Here is a 13,328-nt window from a genome sequence, read left to right as displayed (position 1 = left end):
TCATATTAAGAGTTTGTATTTGTGGTGTTTTTCTGTCCAGGCTCAGCTGGAGAAACAAAGTATGAATCTTCATCCCCTGCCAGTTTGTAACAGCATGACAGAGTGAAGCCAGGTGAGCGAGCAGGACGCAGCGCTGACAGGCTGAACCTCAACACTCCCACAGCCCAGCAGGCCAACATGGCTGCTGCTCCGGAGCACAAACAATTAAAAAACTCAGTTCAGCCGCTGGGCGTCCTGCTGAGAGGGCGATGATCATTGACCCCTCCACCCCAGCACTGCGACCTGGGCCAACGCCGCAACCGGCTTGCTCTGTGAGAGGTTCAGGTACAGGCTCATGATTGAACAGAGGTTTGCTCCCCACGCCGCCTCAGCCTCACAGGTTCAGCAGGCGGTCAGACAGTGGAGACGCTGTCATGACTGTGGGGCGTCGCTCAAACGTTTACTTTTCTGCTTCCTGTTCTTCAATGCTCTGAAGCAGCTTGAGTCCTGAGGTCGCTGAGGTCATTCTGGCTTCTTTCTCTGGACTTTAGGGGGGTTTTCTTTGAAGGACCACAGGTAAGGATCCACACATCTCAGGCAGTCAGACACATCGTCGCTCACTCTGATGGGGTTTCTGTTATAAGGACAGAATACTGGTGTGTATAATAGAAAATTGTTCATAAGGGAAAAAAGCTGCAGCTTCAAAATAAAGCAGCGTCCCTGAACACCAGGAGATTAAACACATTTCTCTTTACATGACCACAAACTGTATAGAAACTCTCAGACTCAGCTTTTATGTACTTTGAACCCCAGTGGCTCTTAAATTAAAGTCCCGGAGACATCAGGGTGAAGTGCTGCAGAGTTCAGTCTCAACCACGCTCCTGTAGCGCCACCAACAGGACAACGGGTGAAGCTCTGCAGTCTGGATCCACCTGGGTGAGCCAATCAACACATACATACACACACACACACACACACACACGGAGGAACTGATAGTTGTGACAAACTAAATGTATGTGTGTTGCTCCTCTACCCCTCCAGGCGGCGACATTGAGTTTTTCCCCTCTACCAGCTGCAGACCCAAGCAGCGCCGAAGAAGAGATTTGACGTTAGGAGGGAAGAAAACACAAACAAATGAAGTTCGTCTCCATAAAGTGGATCATTGTTGATATAAACGCGTCTCTTATTCCTCAATTATTCATTAAAGTCTTTATGGAGAGTTTGTTACACGCAGTTCCTCCTCTCGGTCACGTCATCACCAACGAGAAATGGAGAAACTCCGCGCTCATTCAGAGTTTAAAGGGTAAATCTTTGTTATGATCCACTAACAGCGCTTAATATCAACATTAATGTGTGTATATGTGTGTGTGCCTGAGTGAACAAACGGCACAGGTCTTATATTTGCGACACGAATCACGTTTTATGAGCTTTCTCGTCATATGAGTCAGAGAAATGTACGAAAATGTAACTTTAGATGTGTGTTAGAGCCAAGTTACACACACACACACACACACACTTGGGTATTTGTGTTAAAGTTTCTGTATTTTGGGGGATTATGTGAGTGATTTATCTCTTTAACTTGTTGTTGTAAACTCTTCTGAGCTTAGTTTTCACACATTGTGGACAAACATATACAAACAGTTTGTGTGTGATATTTGTCTTTCATGTTTGAATGTTTCCTTTAAGCTTTGCTCCTTGATGTTTTCCTGTAGGCGGCGGTGTGACGGTGATGTTTGAAGCCGAGCTCGGTGCAGCAGATTTCCACCTGCCCAACAAAATCTGCATCCTGTACGTGTCCGAGTGTGACATCATCGCAGGAAACGGCTTCAAGAGGAAACTGGTCCAATTCAGAAACGTGAGTACGAAGAAAGAGAAGCAGCTTTCCACAAGCTGACCTCATGTTTATGTGTGTGTGTGTGTTTGTGTGTGTGTGTGTGTGTGTGTGTGTGTGTGTGTGTGTGTGTGATCCTGCTGTGAAGGCCAGCAACAGCTTCCAGGTTCTGGTTCTACTGGAGAAGACCCGACTGAGTGAGCAGTACTTCCCCGCCGTCCAGAAGTTTGTGGTGTTTGACCTCGGCTTGACCCTGCTGCCGGTCAGCGGGCAGACGGACGCTTCACAGCTCATCGCTCAGATCGTGAGTACTGTGTGTGTGTGTGTGTGTGTGTGTGTGTGTGTGTGTAAATGAAGTTGGTATCCGTGTTTGCATGAAATGATGTGAGTTTGTAAGTTGAGTGATGAAGATGAGCAGTAAAGAATGTGAGCTCAGCTGTTGAGTTACCATAGTAACTATAGGCTGTGGCCGTCCTCTACATCTCGTCTTCTGTTCTTGCAAATCTTTCTCTTTCTGATAAACTCTTAATTTTTGGAATAAAATGTGAAGAAACTGCAAATAAAACTCTGCCCAAATAAAGAGGCTACATTTCCAGGAACTACCAATGAAATGAAAACGTTTGTTTCAATTGCAAATCTTTGAAATCCCAACTTCAGATAGTTCCAGATGAACCCCAAGCAGGTCTGTGGGACACTGACACACACTGACTGACACTGCACAGATCTCCCAGCATGCTCCTCTTCTCTCTGTCATCTGCAGGTTCACGGGGAGGGCAGGGAGAACCCGTTCAGGAGAAGGAGTTCGTCACGGCTCTTGGATCCTCTGGTCCTGGCCCTGGTCCAGCAGGTCCCCGGGGTGGGCCGGGTCAAAGCTTTGGCTCTGCTGCAGAACTTCCCCAGCCTCCAGCAGCTCTGCAACGCCGACGTGGCTCAGCTGGAGGCCGCCGTGGGCCAGGCCGCCGCCCAGCACATCTACGGCTTCTTCCACAAAACCACAGCCAGCTGAACTCTGAACTCTGGAGGACACTTTCATCCAAACGGACTCAGATGAGACCCAGCAGAGGGTTCTTCTGTCCTGGACGTTGTTTTATACGTTTGCTTTGCACGATGGCGTTGAAAACATGTACGCTGAACCACAAGTGAGTCTACTAGTTCTTTAAAAGCAAAAGGAGAGTCCTTGAATGCATCATGGAATCACCGAAGATGACAGGAAGTGGACAGGATGAAGGATCCTGCTGTTTGGCCCTGAATCATTCTGTCAACACTGTTAGATACTTTGTAGATTTAAAGATAAATAAAGAATATTTGTGTGTAACGCTGATGCTCAGGTTCATGCACATTGAGTGTATACGGAGACGTTGTTCTCTTATCTTTTCAATGTGTTTTAGGTAGAAATGTGTTCAAATTAAATTATAAAATCTTTTGCATTAAACTTGTTTTGTATCTGTTCGGTTTCTTGGCCTGGAGGTTGGTAGTTCGAAAACTGTTTGTCCAGTCCAAAAACAAAGCTATTTGTTTGTTTGTCCTTTCAAATGGATCCAGCTACAGTCTAAAGTTACTGTAAGTATTTGATATGAATAATTATTCATTGTATCTGTTCACCTTTGTGATCATAGTAATCATGTTGTGTTTAGTTTCCAGTGTGTAGATTTTAAAAGCCTGTTGAACATAATGTGATGTAATGTCAATGTTTGGGGTTGATTCCTTCCAGAGTCCGTGAACGTCTCACGGGGAGTCCTGCTGTTTAATATTCTACCCTGGACAGCGGCAGGTTGTTGCGCAGGCGCAGCCCATTCAGTCTGCATGAATGCGGACTGAGGAGAGGACAGGAGAACTGGGAGCACTGGGACAGGGAGGACAGGCAGTGGACGGACCGGACCGGACCTGGGCAGAAGGATATGGATGGACACAGCGGCAGCAGCAGCCTCTGCTCCCGGCAGAAGCAGCATCAGCAGCGGCCCGATGGAAGCGCCACGGGTGGGAAGAAGAAGGAGCAGAAGATCCCGGACAGAGTGACGCTGAAGAAGGAGATCGGACTGCTGAGCGCCTGCACCATCATCATAGGTGAGGCTGGAGGACGAGAAGCAGCGAGTCTGAGCTGAGCTAAGTTAGGAAAGAGCGTGATTGTGGTGGAAATCCTCCTGTAAACTCCTGCAGGGCTGAGCGGGAGGAACAAGCAGCGATGGGAGAAGAACTACACCGAGTTAGGAAGGAGAGTAGCAGAGTTCTGTCTGAGGTTCAGGGCCAAAGATTCTGAGATTAAAGTTAGAAATCTGAGATTTAAGTCAAAATTCGGGGATTAAAAACAGAAGTACAAGAAGAAGTCAATTCAGAGACAAAAGTCAGAAATGTAACTTAAACTAAATGAATATTTAAAAAAAAAAAAAAAAAAATCCTGGATTCTGACATGAAATGTGGTGAAAAGTGCAGACTTGATAGAAAAGGAACTCCTGATTCACATGAACCACCTGTTAGCTTGAGCATTTAATCTAACATTAACCTCTGACCTGGTGGAGATGTGGGCCGAGGAACATGAAGGGAGAGTTTGAGGAGGATTTGGATCAAAGTTTTAAAGTTATTACATCATTATTTTTAGGTCATAGACAACCATTCAGACTGCTCGTCCTGTGTTAAAGCTGTTACCACAAGATGGTAGCAGAGACTGAGGGTGCTACAGCCTTCAAACCAAAACACTCACTACCCCTGGATCAGCTTGATCTGGATCAGCTGGATCTGGATCAGCTGGATCTGGATCAGCCGGATCTGGATCAGCCGGATCTGGATCAGCTGGATCTGGCTCAGCCGGATCTGGATCAGCTTGATCTGGATCAGCAGGATCTGGACCAGCTGGATCTGGATCTAGATTATTGATTTACTTTCAGATCTGCTACACTAACACAGAAAGAGATCATTCAGGTTACTGTGGGAAGTTTTCAAGGTCAAGAGGTCAGATTATAAAAGTCAAATGTATAGAGAAATGTAGCTTTTGGTTGTCACAGCAACTCGGAGTGAAACGTTTGGCCTTGGTGGAGGTTTCAGTTGTTTCTTCATGAATCAGATCATTTAAGGAAGACAAAACAAAAGTCACTTTTGCTTGTTGCAGCATCGGTCGGAGGAAAGAGAGGGACTCCATGTTTGTTCAGGTCTAAGTGAGTTGTATTCTTGCTAAGTGCTTGCGTGGTTCACATATGTGAAGTCCAGGAGCGGGCTGGTTGTCAGGCAGAAGAGGATTGTGTGCTGGAGCAGAATGAACAGCAGGGAGCTTTAAACACACCTAAGCACAGTAAATATGAGCCTGGAGCCGACAGCAGGGAGGCCTGAGGAGTCACAGTCACTGGGACACACCTGCACCATGGGGCCGGGCCGGGCCGGTGTGTGTGTTCACTGGGAACATGAACCTAAGGACGGATTGGCTATTTGCTTTACCAGAACTCTGCATGCTGAAGTACTCTCTGCCTTATTCTAATAAATAGGCTCAGGGATGTCCTTGTTTGAAAGCAAACATATCAATGTGTATTATTTACATGTGTTTGATAAGAAAATGACTGAATCCATTTTGTTCTCCAGGGTTTACACAATCATGAGAGTCCTAAAGAAATCCTAGAATTTTTAAATGTGTGTAAAATGACCACAATCCCAAGTGTTGGACATTTGTAATGAGGTTTGTAGTCTTGGCAGTGGTCTAATGTCAGACAGCTCATGTGCTCTAAGGTCCGCTGGGGTTCTCTCATGTGACTTCATTGAAAAGGGATTTCCCATCGTCTCCATCACCCAGCAGAGGATCTCCAGTATTTCCGCAGTGACAAACCAGCAACCTGTTCAGACTCTTGAACAACTCCACTCACACAATCCAAACTTCCCCCCAGTTTATCCACACAGGGCGTGAAAACACAAAGAGCTCTATAGCAAAGTGAGTTAGAGAAGGAGGTAAAGGCCATGAATCAGAGTGGGACAATCCCTGCTGCCCAAAGCCTCAGTATTCCATGTAGAGTACCAGCAGATCCGACACATTCAGGCTACAACACTACCAGTAACACAGCAGAAGGCAGCCAAGTGGCACAGACAGCCGTTACATAACAGACATCAATTATCCACTGGGAAGTGAACCGCTCACCTTCTGCATCACTTCAGCTTCCACCGAACCAAAGAGGTTCCAGGAGAAGCTGGAGAACATGGAGGAGGCACAGCACAGTCTGGGCAGCTGCTGCTCCTCTGCCTTCAGACTGTACTGAAGTAAACACAGAAATATGGACTTGCCTAAATACTGCTTAATCAAGACTAGAGTAATGATGGTGATAAGACTAAGCTCACTCAGTCCTGAACTCAATTAAACAGAGTAATGGTGTCAGCTTGCTCTGTGCTCACAGCCGGGACGTGTCAGAGCTTCACAGGAACTTTCTCCTCTTTTACCCACATCTTCCTCCTCCTCTCAACAGGGAACATCATCGGCTCTGGGATCTTCATCTCTCCTAAAGGCGTCCTGGAGCACTCAGGCTCAGTGGGTTTGGCCTTAGTGGTGTGGGTGCTGGGAGGCTGCATCGCTGCCCTGGGCTCCCTCTGCTATGCCGAGCTGGGTGTCACCATCCCCAAATCTGGAGGAGACTACTCCTACGTGACGGAGATCTTTGGAGGGCTGATGGGGTGAGTGAGGAGGAAGACTTAGGAACTGGAGCACAGTGAATGAGGAAGGTTAAGTTAAGTAACGTGTTTCTTTACATTAAGTGATGTAATGATTTTAATCAAGACTGTTTAAGACAGGTCAAGTGATTGTTACAAGGAAAACAAAACAAAACCAAAACAGATGATTAAGTGGACTTTCAGGTTCCCTACCATAACCCAGACTGTCCACTGAGAGGCGCTGTAGCACTGGAGAAATGGAAGGAACAGGAAGGGCGATAGTCACTGTTCATACTCTGAGGAAGCCAGCAGAACTTCCCCAGTAAAGGTCAAAGGTCACATGGACACAAACCCTGACAGGAGAGAACTAAACACCTAAAGGAAACGTGTCCTCTTGTCTTCCAGGTTCCTCCTCCTGTGGAGTGCTGTCATCATCATGTATCCAACCACGCTGGCCGTCATCGCTCTGACCTTCTCCAGCTACATCCTGCAGCCCGTCTTTCCAGACTGCGTGCCTCCGTACATGGCCACCCGGATGCTGTCGGCCACCTGCCTCTGTAAGTGACCTCCAAACCCCCAGGGTGTGTGAAGGGCAGGAGACCACGGGGAAATGTCAGACACCAACTTTCTTCAGTTAACATTTATACACAAGATTCACATGTTTTTAGAAAGAAATCTACAAAATAGAAACTACACTTACAGTATCTCAGTACGTAGAATGGGCAGCTACATATTGTTGTACTATGGAATCATGCTATCCCTTCCCAGCCCTGGTTGCACAGACCACCATGGTGTAACTAAGTGAGTGAGAGAGTCCTGGTGGTTGCTCAGGGCGCCTCCAGGCAGTGGGCGGAGCCTGGGACCTCCAGCACCACTCTGACTTTAATGCACCTTGGAGGGATGATGGGTTCTCTTGTATTATTCATGCAGAGAAATGTGTTTGCTGTTGCTGCAGTGCTGCTTCTGGGTCTGTCTGCCTTCTGTGCGTTGGATTTCAGATTTTTACACAAAAATCTGAACTTTACACTTTGATTGTTTGCAGATTTGAAGTTATGCGTCCTCGTCTATAGTCAGATATGTTGAACTACATCCTGTTTAAGAGAAACAAGAGGAGGCCAGGTTTGTCCTGCTGTCAGTCACAACATGTTGTGCACACTTCACTTTCTGAAAAGCCTGGGAAACAATAAAGAACGTGTCCCTTTACCTCCGTTTCCTTCATCAGTAGGAAGCAGTTTCATCCTTTTGGCTGGTGCAGCTGAGGGAAACTCAATGTGACCACGTGGCACATTCCTCTTATGTAACTGCTGCCTGGAAGCCTTTTAACAGCCGCTGATGGCTGTAGTAAAACATTCACAGCGTGTCTGGAGGAAGGAGAAGAGCCCCCTCACTGGAAGGAGGCGATTCTGATGCTCAATGCAGATTCAGACAGAAATGTAGAAATATTATGCAACAGAATCAACACACACACAGAAGTGGCATGCATGTTTAGTTCTGATGGAATGTGTTTGTGGTTTGGAATTGCTGTTCAAACAAAGTGTGTGTGCAGTGTTTGTGTGTTTTGTGGCAACATATTTCCACTCTATTGATGTTTATTTAATGAAATTCAGTGGAACGTTTTGGTTTGTATGCGAAGGATCATTGTAGTTTTTCGGCAGTAGACAACCATTCAGACTTGGAGGAGACTTCACTAACAGTCTTGTGTTAACGTTAGGTTACCACTAGATGGTAGCACAGACAAAGCCTCTTACAACAACACAAAAACTAACAAAACAACAAAACACTCAGTACAATTGTATCTGGATCAGCAGGATCTGGATCCGGTGGTCCTAAAGTCTTCTTCAGATAGGAGCTCTGTGTCTCCAGGCAGAGCTGAGTGTCAGCAAAAAGCCGTATTTCACCAGGGAAACAAACCTTTTTACTGCAGAGGGCTTAAACAGCAGTCAGGTGAATAAATGAAGTAAAGTATTTCCCTCTTAGACGTAGTGGAGGTAAAGTATGAACGCACTGGCTGAAGTTCCCCGTCTCAGCGTTTCAGCACGTGAGTCCTGACCTGTGATGCATCATTCACTCTTGTTTTTGGAGCTTCATGTTGAAACGTGAGCGCTGCGCAGCCTCCTCGGAGGAACTCGCCACGTTTTGTTTCCCCCCTGGAGTCGGAAGTGGTTTGTTTTGGGGGTCTGACAGCTCCTCTTTGTGTTTGAGAGCCGGGCCACCATGAGAGAGAGAGGCTAAGCCGGTGACAGTGATGGACGAGGTGAAACGGTCTCACCCTCCCTTACTCGCCCATTTCCCACATTCCTGACCTCCATGGCAACCTGCTGCTGCCGCCCACTGCCGGCAACAAGACCAGCACCAGAACCCAGATCCAGAGATGGAGCCAGTGTAGGTTTGTGATGGCCGGCATACAGGAGTCTGACGGCCATGGGAATACTGGAAAAGCCAAAGAGTTTAGAAATTGTATGTTCCAGGAAAGGCCACTTGTTTTGTAAAGCACAGTACATCCAGGAGGGACTCACTGTGCTCACATAAAATCTGATTAAAAGACATTATCAACAAAAGAATGCCTAAAAAGACATTCCGAATAAAAGAATAAAATCAAGACTTTGTTGTTAAGGAGAAGGTTCTGATGAAAATAAAGGTTTTTGGTCTCAAATCTTGTTACATAGCAGTTAAATGCAGCTTGTCCATGTTGAGTTTGGATTTTGGGACGGTTCCCTGAGCCGACCCAGATGACCTGAGGGGTTATCCAGGGGTCTCTCATGTTGCCAACGCATTTTGAAGTCAATGCAGGATTGGATGGCTGGTGTGATGATGTTTCAGTCTTTGTTAGAAATGACAGTGACCTACAAGTAATAAAGGCAGGAACAAGAGGACAAGTTCAGAGGAAACATGTGAAACCTTCCAGATTATATAAAAAAAACTTTCCAGATGAATAATATTCTGTTGTTAAGTGTTCAGTGGTCCCAGAACTCTGTCTGCCCCCCTTGTTGCTGTCTGTCCTGGTCTGAGGGTGATCTGTGTTTGGGTCTCAGTGTTGCTGACCTGGGTGAACTGCTCCAGTGTCCGTTTGGCCACCAGGATCCAGGACGTCTTCACGGTGGGGAAACTGATGGCTCTGGGCCTCATCATTGTGGTGGGCCTGGTCCAGATCTTCAAAGGTAAAAGTCACAGGCTACGACCTCCAGACCTGCTAGCAGTAAGATGTGAATTTTATATTTAGTACCAGAAGGCCAAAGGACTGTTGGACCTACCTAAGGGGTTTTACATTCCAGGGAACTACGAGGCTCTGACTCCCCAGGTGGCCTTTGCTCAGGACCAGACGCCGTCGGTCGGGCAGATCGCGCTGGCCTTCCTGCAGGCCTCCTTCGCCTTCAGCGGCTGGAACTTCCTCAACTACGTCACAGAAGAAGTGGTGGAGCCCAGACGGTGAATATTCATGCTCCCCAATATTCTCTCACATCTCAACATCTACATGTTCCGTTCCCTCCTGACCCTCTGCCATCCTCTCAGTGAAGTCATGTGTTCTCAGATGGTTTTGATTGTATCATTTGTGCATGGTGGCGTTGCCTCGGTTCAGGAATCTGCCTCGCGCCATCTACATCTCCATCCCATTGGTGACCTTTGTGTACACGCTCACCAACATCGCCTACTTCTCCTCCATGTCGCCTGAGGAGCTGCTGTCATCTAATGCTGTGGCTGTAGTGAGTAAGATGGCGGAATGATGGCTGCTGTTGTTACTTTGACACTTTATCGTCTTAGTATTAGTCCTCACTGGGATTCGAGGCAAACGTACAAGGAATCAATGGCTTCATTTACAGTTTGCATTAGCATAGACAGCTTTGCTATTCGAGTAATGAGGTCACATGTTCATTCAAGGTGTAGATTCAAACGTTATTGAATCTGGTTGAGCACATACGCAGATGGGACCAGACCAGAAGTATTCAGGTGTAAATACAAAGTGTACAGCATTCATTCACATTCATTCATAAGATCGCAGTATTCTGGAAGTTTTAAAGTAAATCTAAAGGTACTGACTGTGAAACCTTTGGATGAGGAGGAAGTGGAGGGAGTGTTGATGTGGTGATGTTGCTGTTTTCAGACATTCGGAGAGAAGCTGCTGGGAACATTCTCCGTCATCATGCCGATCTCTGTGGCTCTGTCCACCTTTGGAGGGATCAACGGCTACCTGTTCACCTCCTCCAGGTCAGCTGTCAGCTGACCGCTGCCCGCCGCCCCCGAGCGCCGCGCACCATCGCTGTCCAAACTGCTCTGCTCCTATACGCTGACCTGTCTGATGCTTGTGCCTGCAGGTTGTGTTTCTCTGGAGCCAGAGAAGGTCACCTGCCCAGCCTGCTGGCTATGATTCACTTTAAGAACTGCACTCCCATCCCTGCCCTGCTGGTCTGCGTAAGTACTGAAGTCTTAGCTCACATTTGTGGTCTTGTACTTTATCTTAACAAATTGAAGCCAGAGACTATATCATAGAGTGCATGCCACATGCTGTCTTGCTCTGTGTTACAGTGTGCTGCCACCATTGTGATTCTTTGCATTGGAGAAACACACAACCTGATCAACTACGTCTCCTTCATCAACTACCTATCATATGGCGTCACCATCGCAGGTCTGCTGTACTACCGCTGGAAAAAACCCAAACTGTGCCGACCTATCAAGGTACTCCCCCCCACACACACACACGTGCTCCTGCAAAGCTCCTCACCACTGCACATTCCCAACTGTCTCACTCCTGTTCCATGGTTGGAGGTCAGATTTGCAGGATTAATCTTCTTCTTCCTCTTCTTCAGGTGAACCTGCTGGTTCCTGTGTGTTACCTGCTCTTCTGGGTCTTGTTGCTTGGCTTCAGTCTTTACTCTGAGCCGGTGGTTTGTGGTGTGGGTCTGGTTATCATGCTTACCGGTGTACCCGTCTACTTCCTGGGAGTGCACTGGAAAGAAAAACCAAAGTGTATCTACGACTTCGTCGGTGAGTTCTGATCAAAGTCTCAGAGGAGTTGGCGAAAGAGTGTGTGTCTCTGTTTTTACCAATATCAGAGTGAGACTATGTTCACTCATGTCCAACACGAATACGTGATGAAATGACAGAAGGCCTCGTTAGCAGCTGTCCTGTTCTCAACATGTCTGACACAAATGTCTACAATCTTCAGAGGAAAGTCACAAGTCCACAAGCAGCAGGAGGACAGTGGGTGAGATGGAGGCTGATTCTTTCAGGCTCTGTCACTCTGACTCACTCTGACTGTTTTCACATCTCAGGTCAATGGAAACTCCACTATACAAAAAAATAAGTGAAAATAATCTGTAATGTTAACAGACTTTGTGACGCAGTGGTTCCATAGGACAGGAGTGCAGTGTGTCAGTGGGTTGGGGTGTCAGATGTTTCCAGAAACTGTGGGGCGAGGAAGAGACGTTTGTGAATTATTCAGAGAAACAGAAGTCTTGGATAGTTGACCTTTGCCAAATGTACACCAAAGGTCAGTTGTGGTTCCTGTATTGGGATGACTGCAACCACATGAGGGACAATAAAGTGGAACCTTCCCTCTGCTCTGACGTAGCCGTGGCCAGCAGAACACACCTAAACCAAGCCTGAGTGCTCTGTCGCTCTTTGTTTTAGAAGCAAACGGTTGTGCTGTTGTTGTGTTTTTCCTGCAGAGAAGGCGACATTGGTGGGCCAGAGGTTGTGTTTCGTGGTCTTTCCTCAGTTCGACCCCATCGAGACCGACGGCCCTTCAGAATGGACTGACCGCTCTTCAGGCAGGAGCAGTTTGTCTGCCAACTCTTAAGACTTTTCTTCCAGAATTTACCAAGATTGTTACTTATTCCCTGTACGTATTCCGTATTCCCTCGCTGTATACATCCAGGCGCCTCTTCCAGATTTTGGGAGCTACCTGCCTGACCTTTCACCCTCTGAGACTTTGGTTTTTCTACAGTTCAGTGGTTATTAAAAGCCTGTTTTCCTGCACAGGCTGCTTGCACTTTTTATTTTATTCTACTTTTTTCTACTTAGTCCATCCACCTAATGCCAACACTTTGAAAAGGACCTTAACTTCCATTTTGGACCCTTTTTGCTCGTTCTACGACAACATTCCAGAAATCTGACCGATTGCAGCATGCATGTGGATTCTCCTGAGTGTTGCTGGTATTTTATTGTGCCTTGTGGATGAAAACATAGTTTAAATGTTCTCAATTAACTGATTCACTGTCTTCCAGTCTTGCCATTCAGTGTGAACTCTTCCTGTTTATTAGGAAACAAGTAAGCAATCAGATCACAAATCTCCACCAAGGTGAAACATGTCTCTCTAACTTGCCATAACACACAAAACATGCATGACCTGCCTGGTTGAATGATCTCCTCCTTTATTAGTTTAGGAGATATGAATGTAGATTAATAATCGATACTGTGTGATCTGTTCTGGATGGAGCAGCTGAAGATCCATTCAAAGCAGTCTGAATGGTTGTTTATGTACGTACAATAATGGCCTTGAACATTTAATAATTCATTAATCAACTCTAAACTAGCTGTTAGGTTCACTTTTCTTGTAGGTTTACTCACCTCAGTCCGCATTGATCTGTTTTTCGGGTGTTAAGCGGTTTGCTGATCTACAGTGTCGTCATTTTTCTGTGTACATTAGACTACTATTTGTCATGTAAGTGTGTGTATATATTGATGCTAATGCCGTGCGAGACAGAGACTTTTCACAAAGATGGCTGAGGTGCAGTTTATACTGTGTGCTTGCAGTATGCAGTTATTTCTCCCACCCATATTTGGACAGGATAGCAGGCAGTCCACCTGTCTGCAGCCATGACTGAAGAACAGAAGAACCTCCTCACCTCACCTACAGACTGGAAGGGCAGAAATCTCCCCAATATTCTGAGTTGATCCATTTGTA

At 46.5% G+C, this 13,328-nt stretch overlaps 2 protein-coding genes across 2 annotated transcripts; both read left to right on the top strand.

Moving 5' to 3' along the window:
- The first annotated feature begins 1,074 nt into the window (after nucleotides 1-1,074).
- faap24 (FA core complex associated protein 24) lies at nucleotides 1,075-3,196 on the top strand. The gene is made up of 4 exons (XM_076140386.1): nucleotides 1,075-1,282; nucleotides 1,692-1,834; nucleotides 1,959-2,114; nucleotides 2,571-3,196. The coding sequence occupies exons 1-4, from the start codon at nucleotides 1,114-1,116 to the stop codon at nucleotides 2,814-2,816; spliced, it is 714 nt and encodes a 237-aa protein (XP_075996501.1). The 5' UTR covers nucleotides 1,075-1,113; the 3' UTR covers nucleotides 2,817-3,196.
- A 512-nt stretch (nucleotides 3,197-3,708) lies between these two features.
- slc7a10b (solute carrier family 7 member 10b) lies at nucleotides 3,709-12,278 on the top strand. Its single transcript, XM_076140352.1, has 11 exons — nucleotides 3,709-3,874; nucleotides 6,247-6,451; nucleotides 6,833-6,984; nucleotides 9,460-9,585; nucleotides 9,700-9,853; nucleotides 10,005-10,128; nucleotides 10,527-10,630; nucleotides 10,738-10,834; nucleotides 10,949-11,098; nucleotides 11,230-11,407; nucleotides 12,091-12,278. Exons 1-11 carry the CDS (start codon nucleotides 3,709-3,711, stop codon nucleotides 12,219-12,221), a joined length of 1,587 nt encoding a protein of 528 aa, XP_075996467.1. The 3' UTR covers nucleotides 12,222-12,278.
- The last annotated feature ends 1,050 nt before the right edge of the window (nucleotides 12,279-13,328 follow it).

This window comes from Genypterus blacodes, unplaced genomic scaffold, assembly GCF_046128005.1.
Source record: "Genypterus blacodes isolate CSIRO-AG114 ecotype Tasmania unplaced genomic scaffold, CSIRO-AGI_Gbla_v1 ptg000015l_1, whole genome shotgun sequence".
In the NCBI taxonomy this organism is placed as follows: domain Eukaryota; kingdom Metazoa; phylum Chordata; class Actinopteri; order Ophidiiformes; family Ophidiidae; genus Genypterus; species Genypterus blacodes.
This window is presented reverse-complemented; position numbering and strand designations above follow the sequence as displayed.

Bases quoted from the DNA above. Each gene is read 5' to 3' on its own strand.
- faap24 (XM_076140386.1), top strand. From the start codon at position 1,114: ATGAAGTTCGTCTCCATAAAGTGGATCATTGTTGATATAAACGCGTCT. The intron at 1,835-1,958 runs GTGAGTACGAAG...CCTGCTGTGAAG, and splicing joins AACTGGTCCAATTCAGAAAC to GCCAGCAACAGCTTCCAGGT. The intron at 2,115-2,570 runs GTGAGTACTGTG...TGTCATCTGCAG, and splicing joins CACAGCTCATCGCTCAGATC to GTTCACGGGGAGGGCAGGGA.
- slc7a10b (XM_076140352.1), top strand. From the start codon at position 3,709: ATGGATGGACACAGCGGCAGCAGCAGCCTCTGCTCCCGGCAGAAGCAG. The intron at 6,452-6,832 runs GTGAGTGAGGAG...CTTGTCTTCCAG, and splicing joins ATCTTTGGAGGGCTGATGGG to GTTCCTCCTCCTGTGGAGTG. The intron at 10,835-10,948 runs GTAAGTACTGAA...TCTGTGTTACAG, and splicing joins TCCCTGCCCTGCTGGTCTGC to TGTGCTGCCACCATTGTGAT.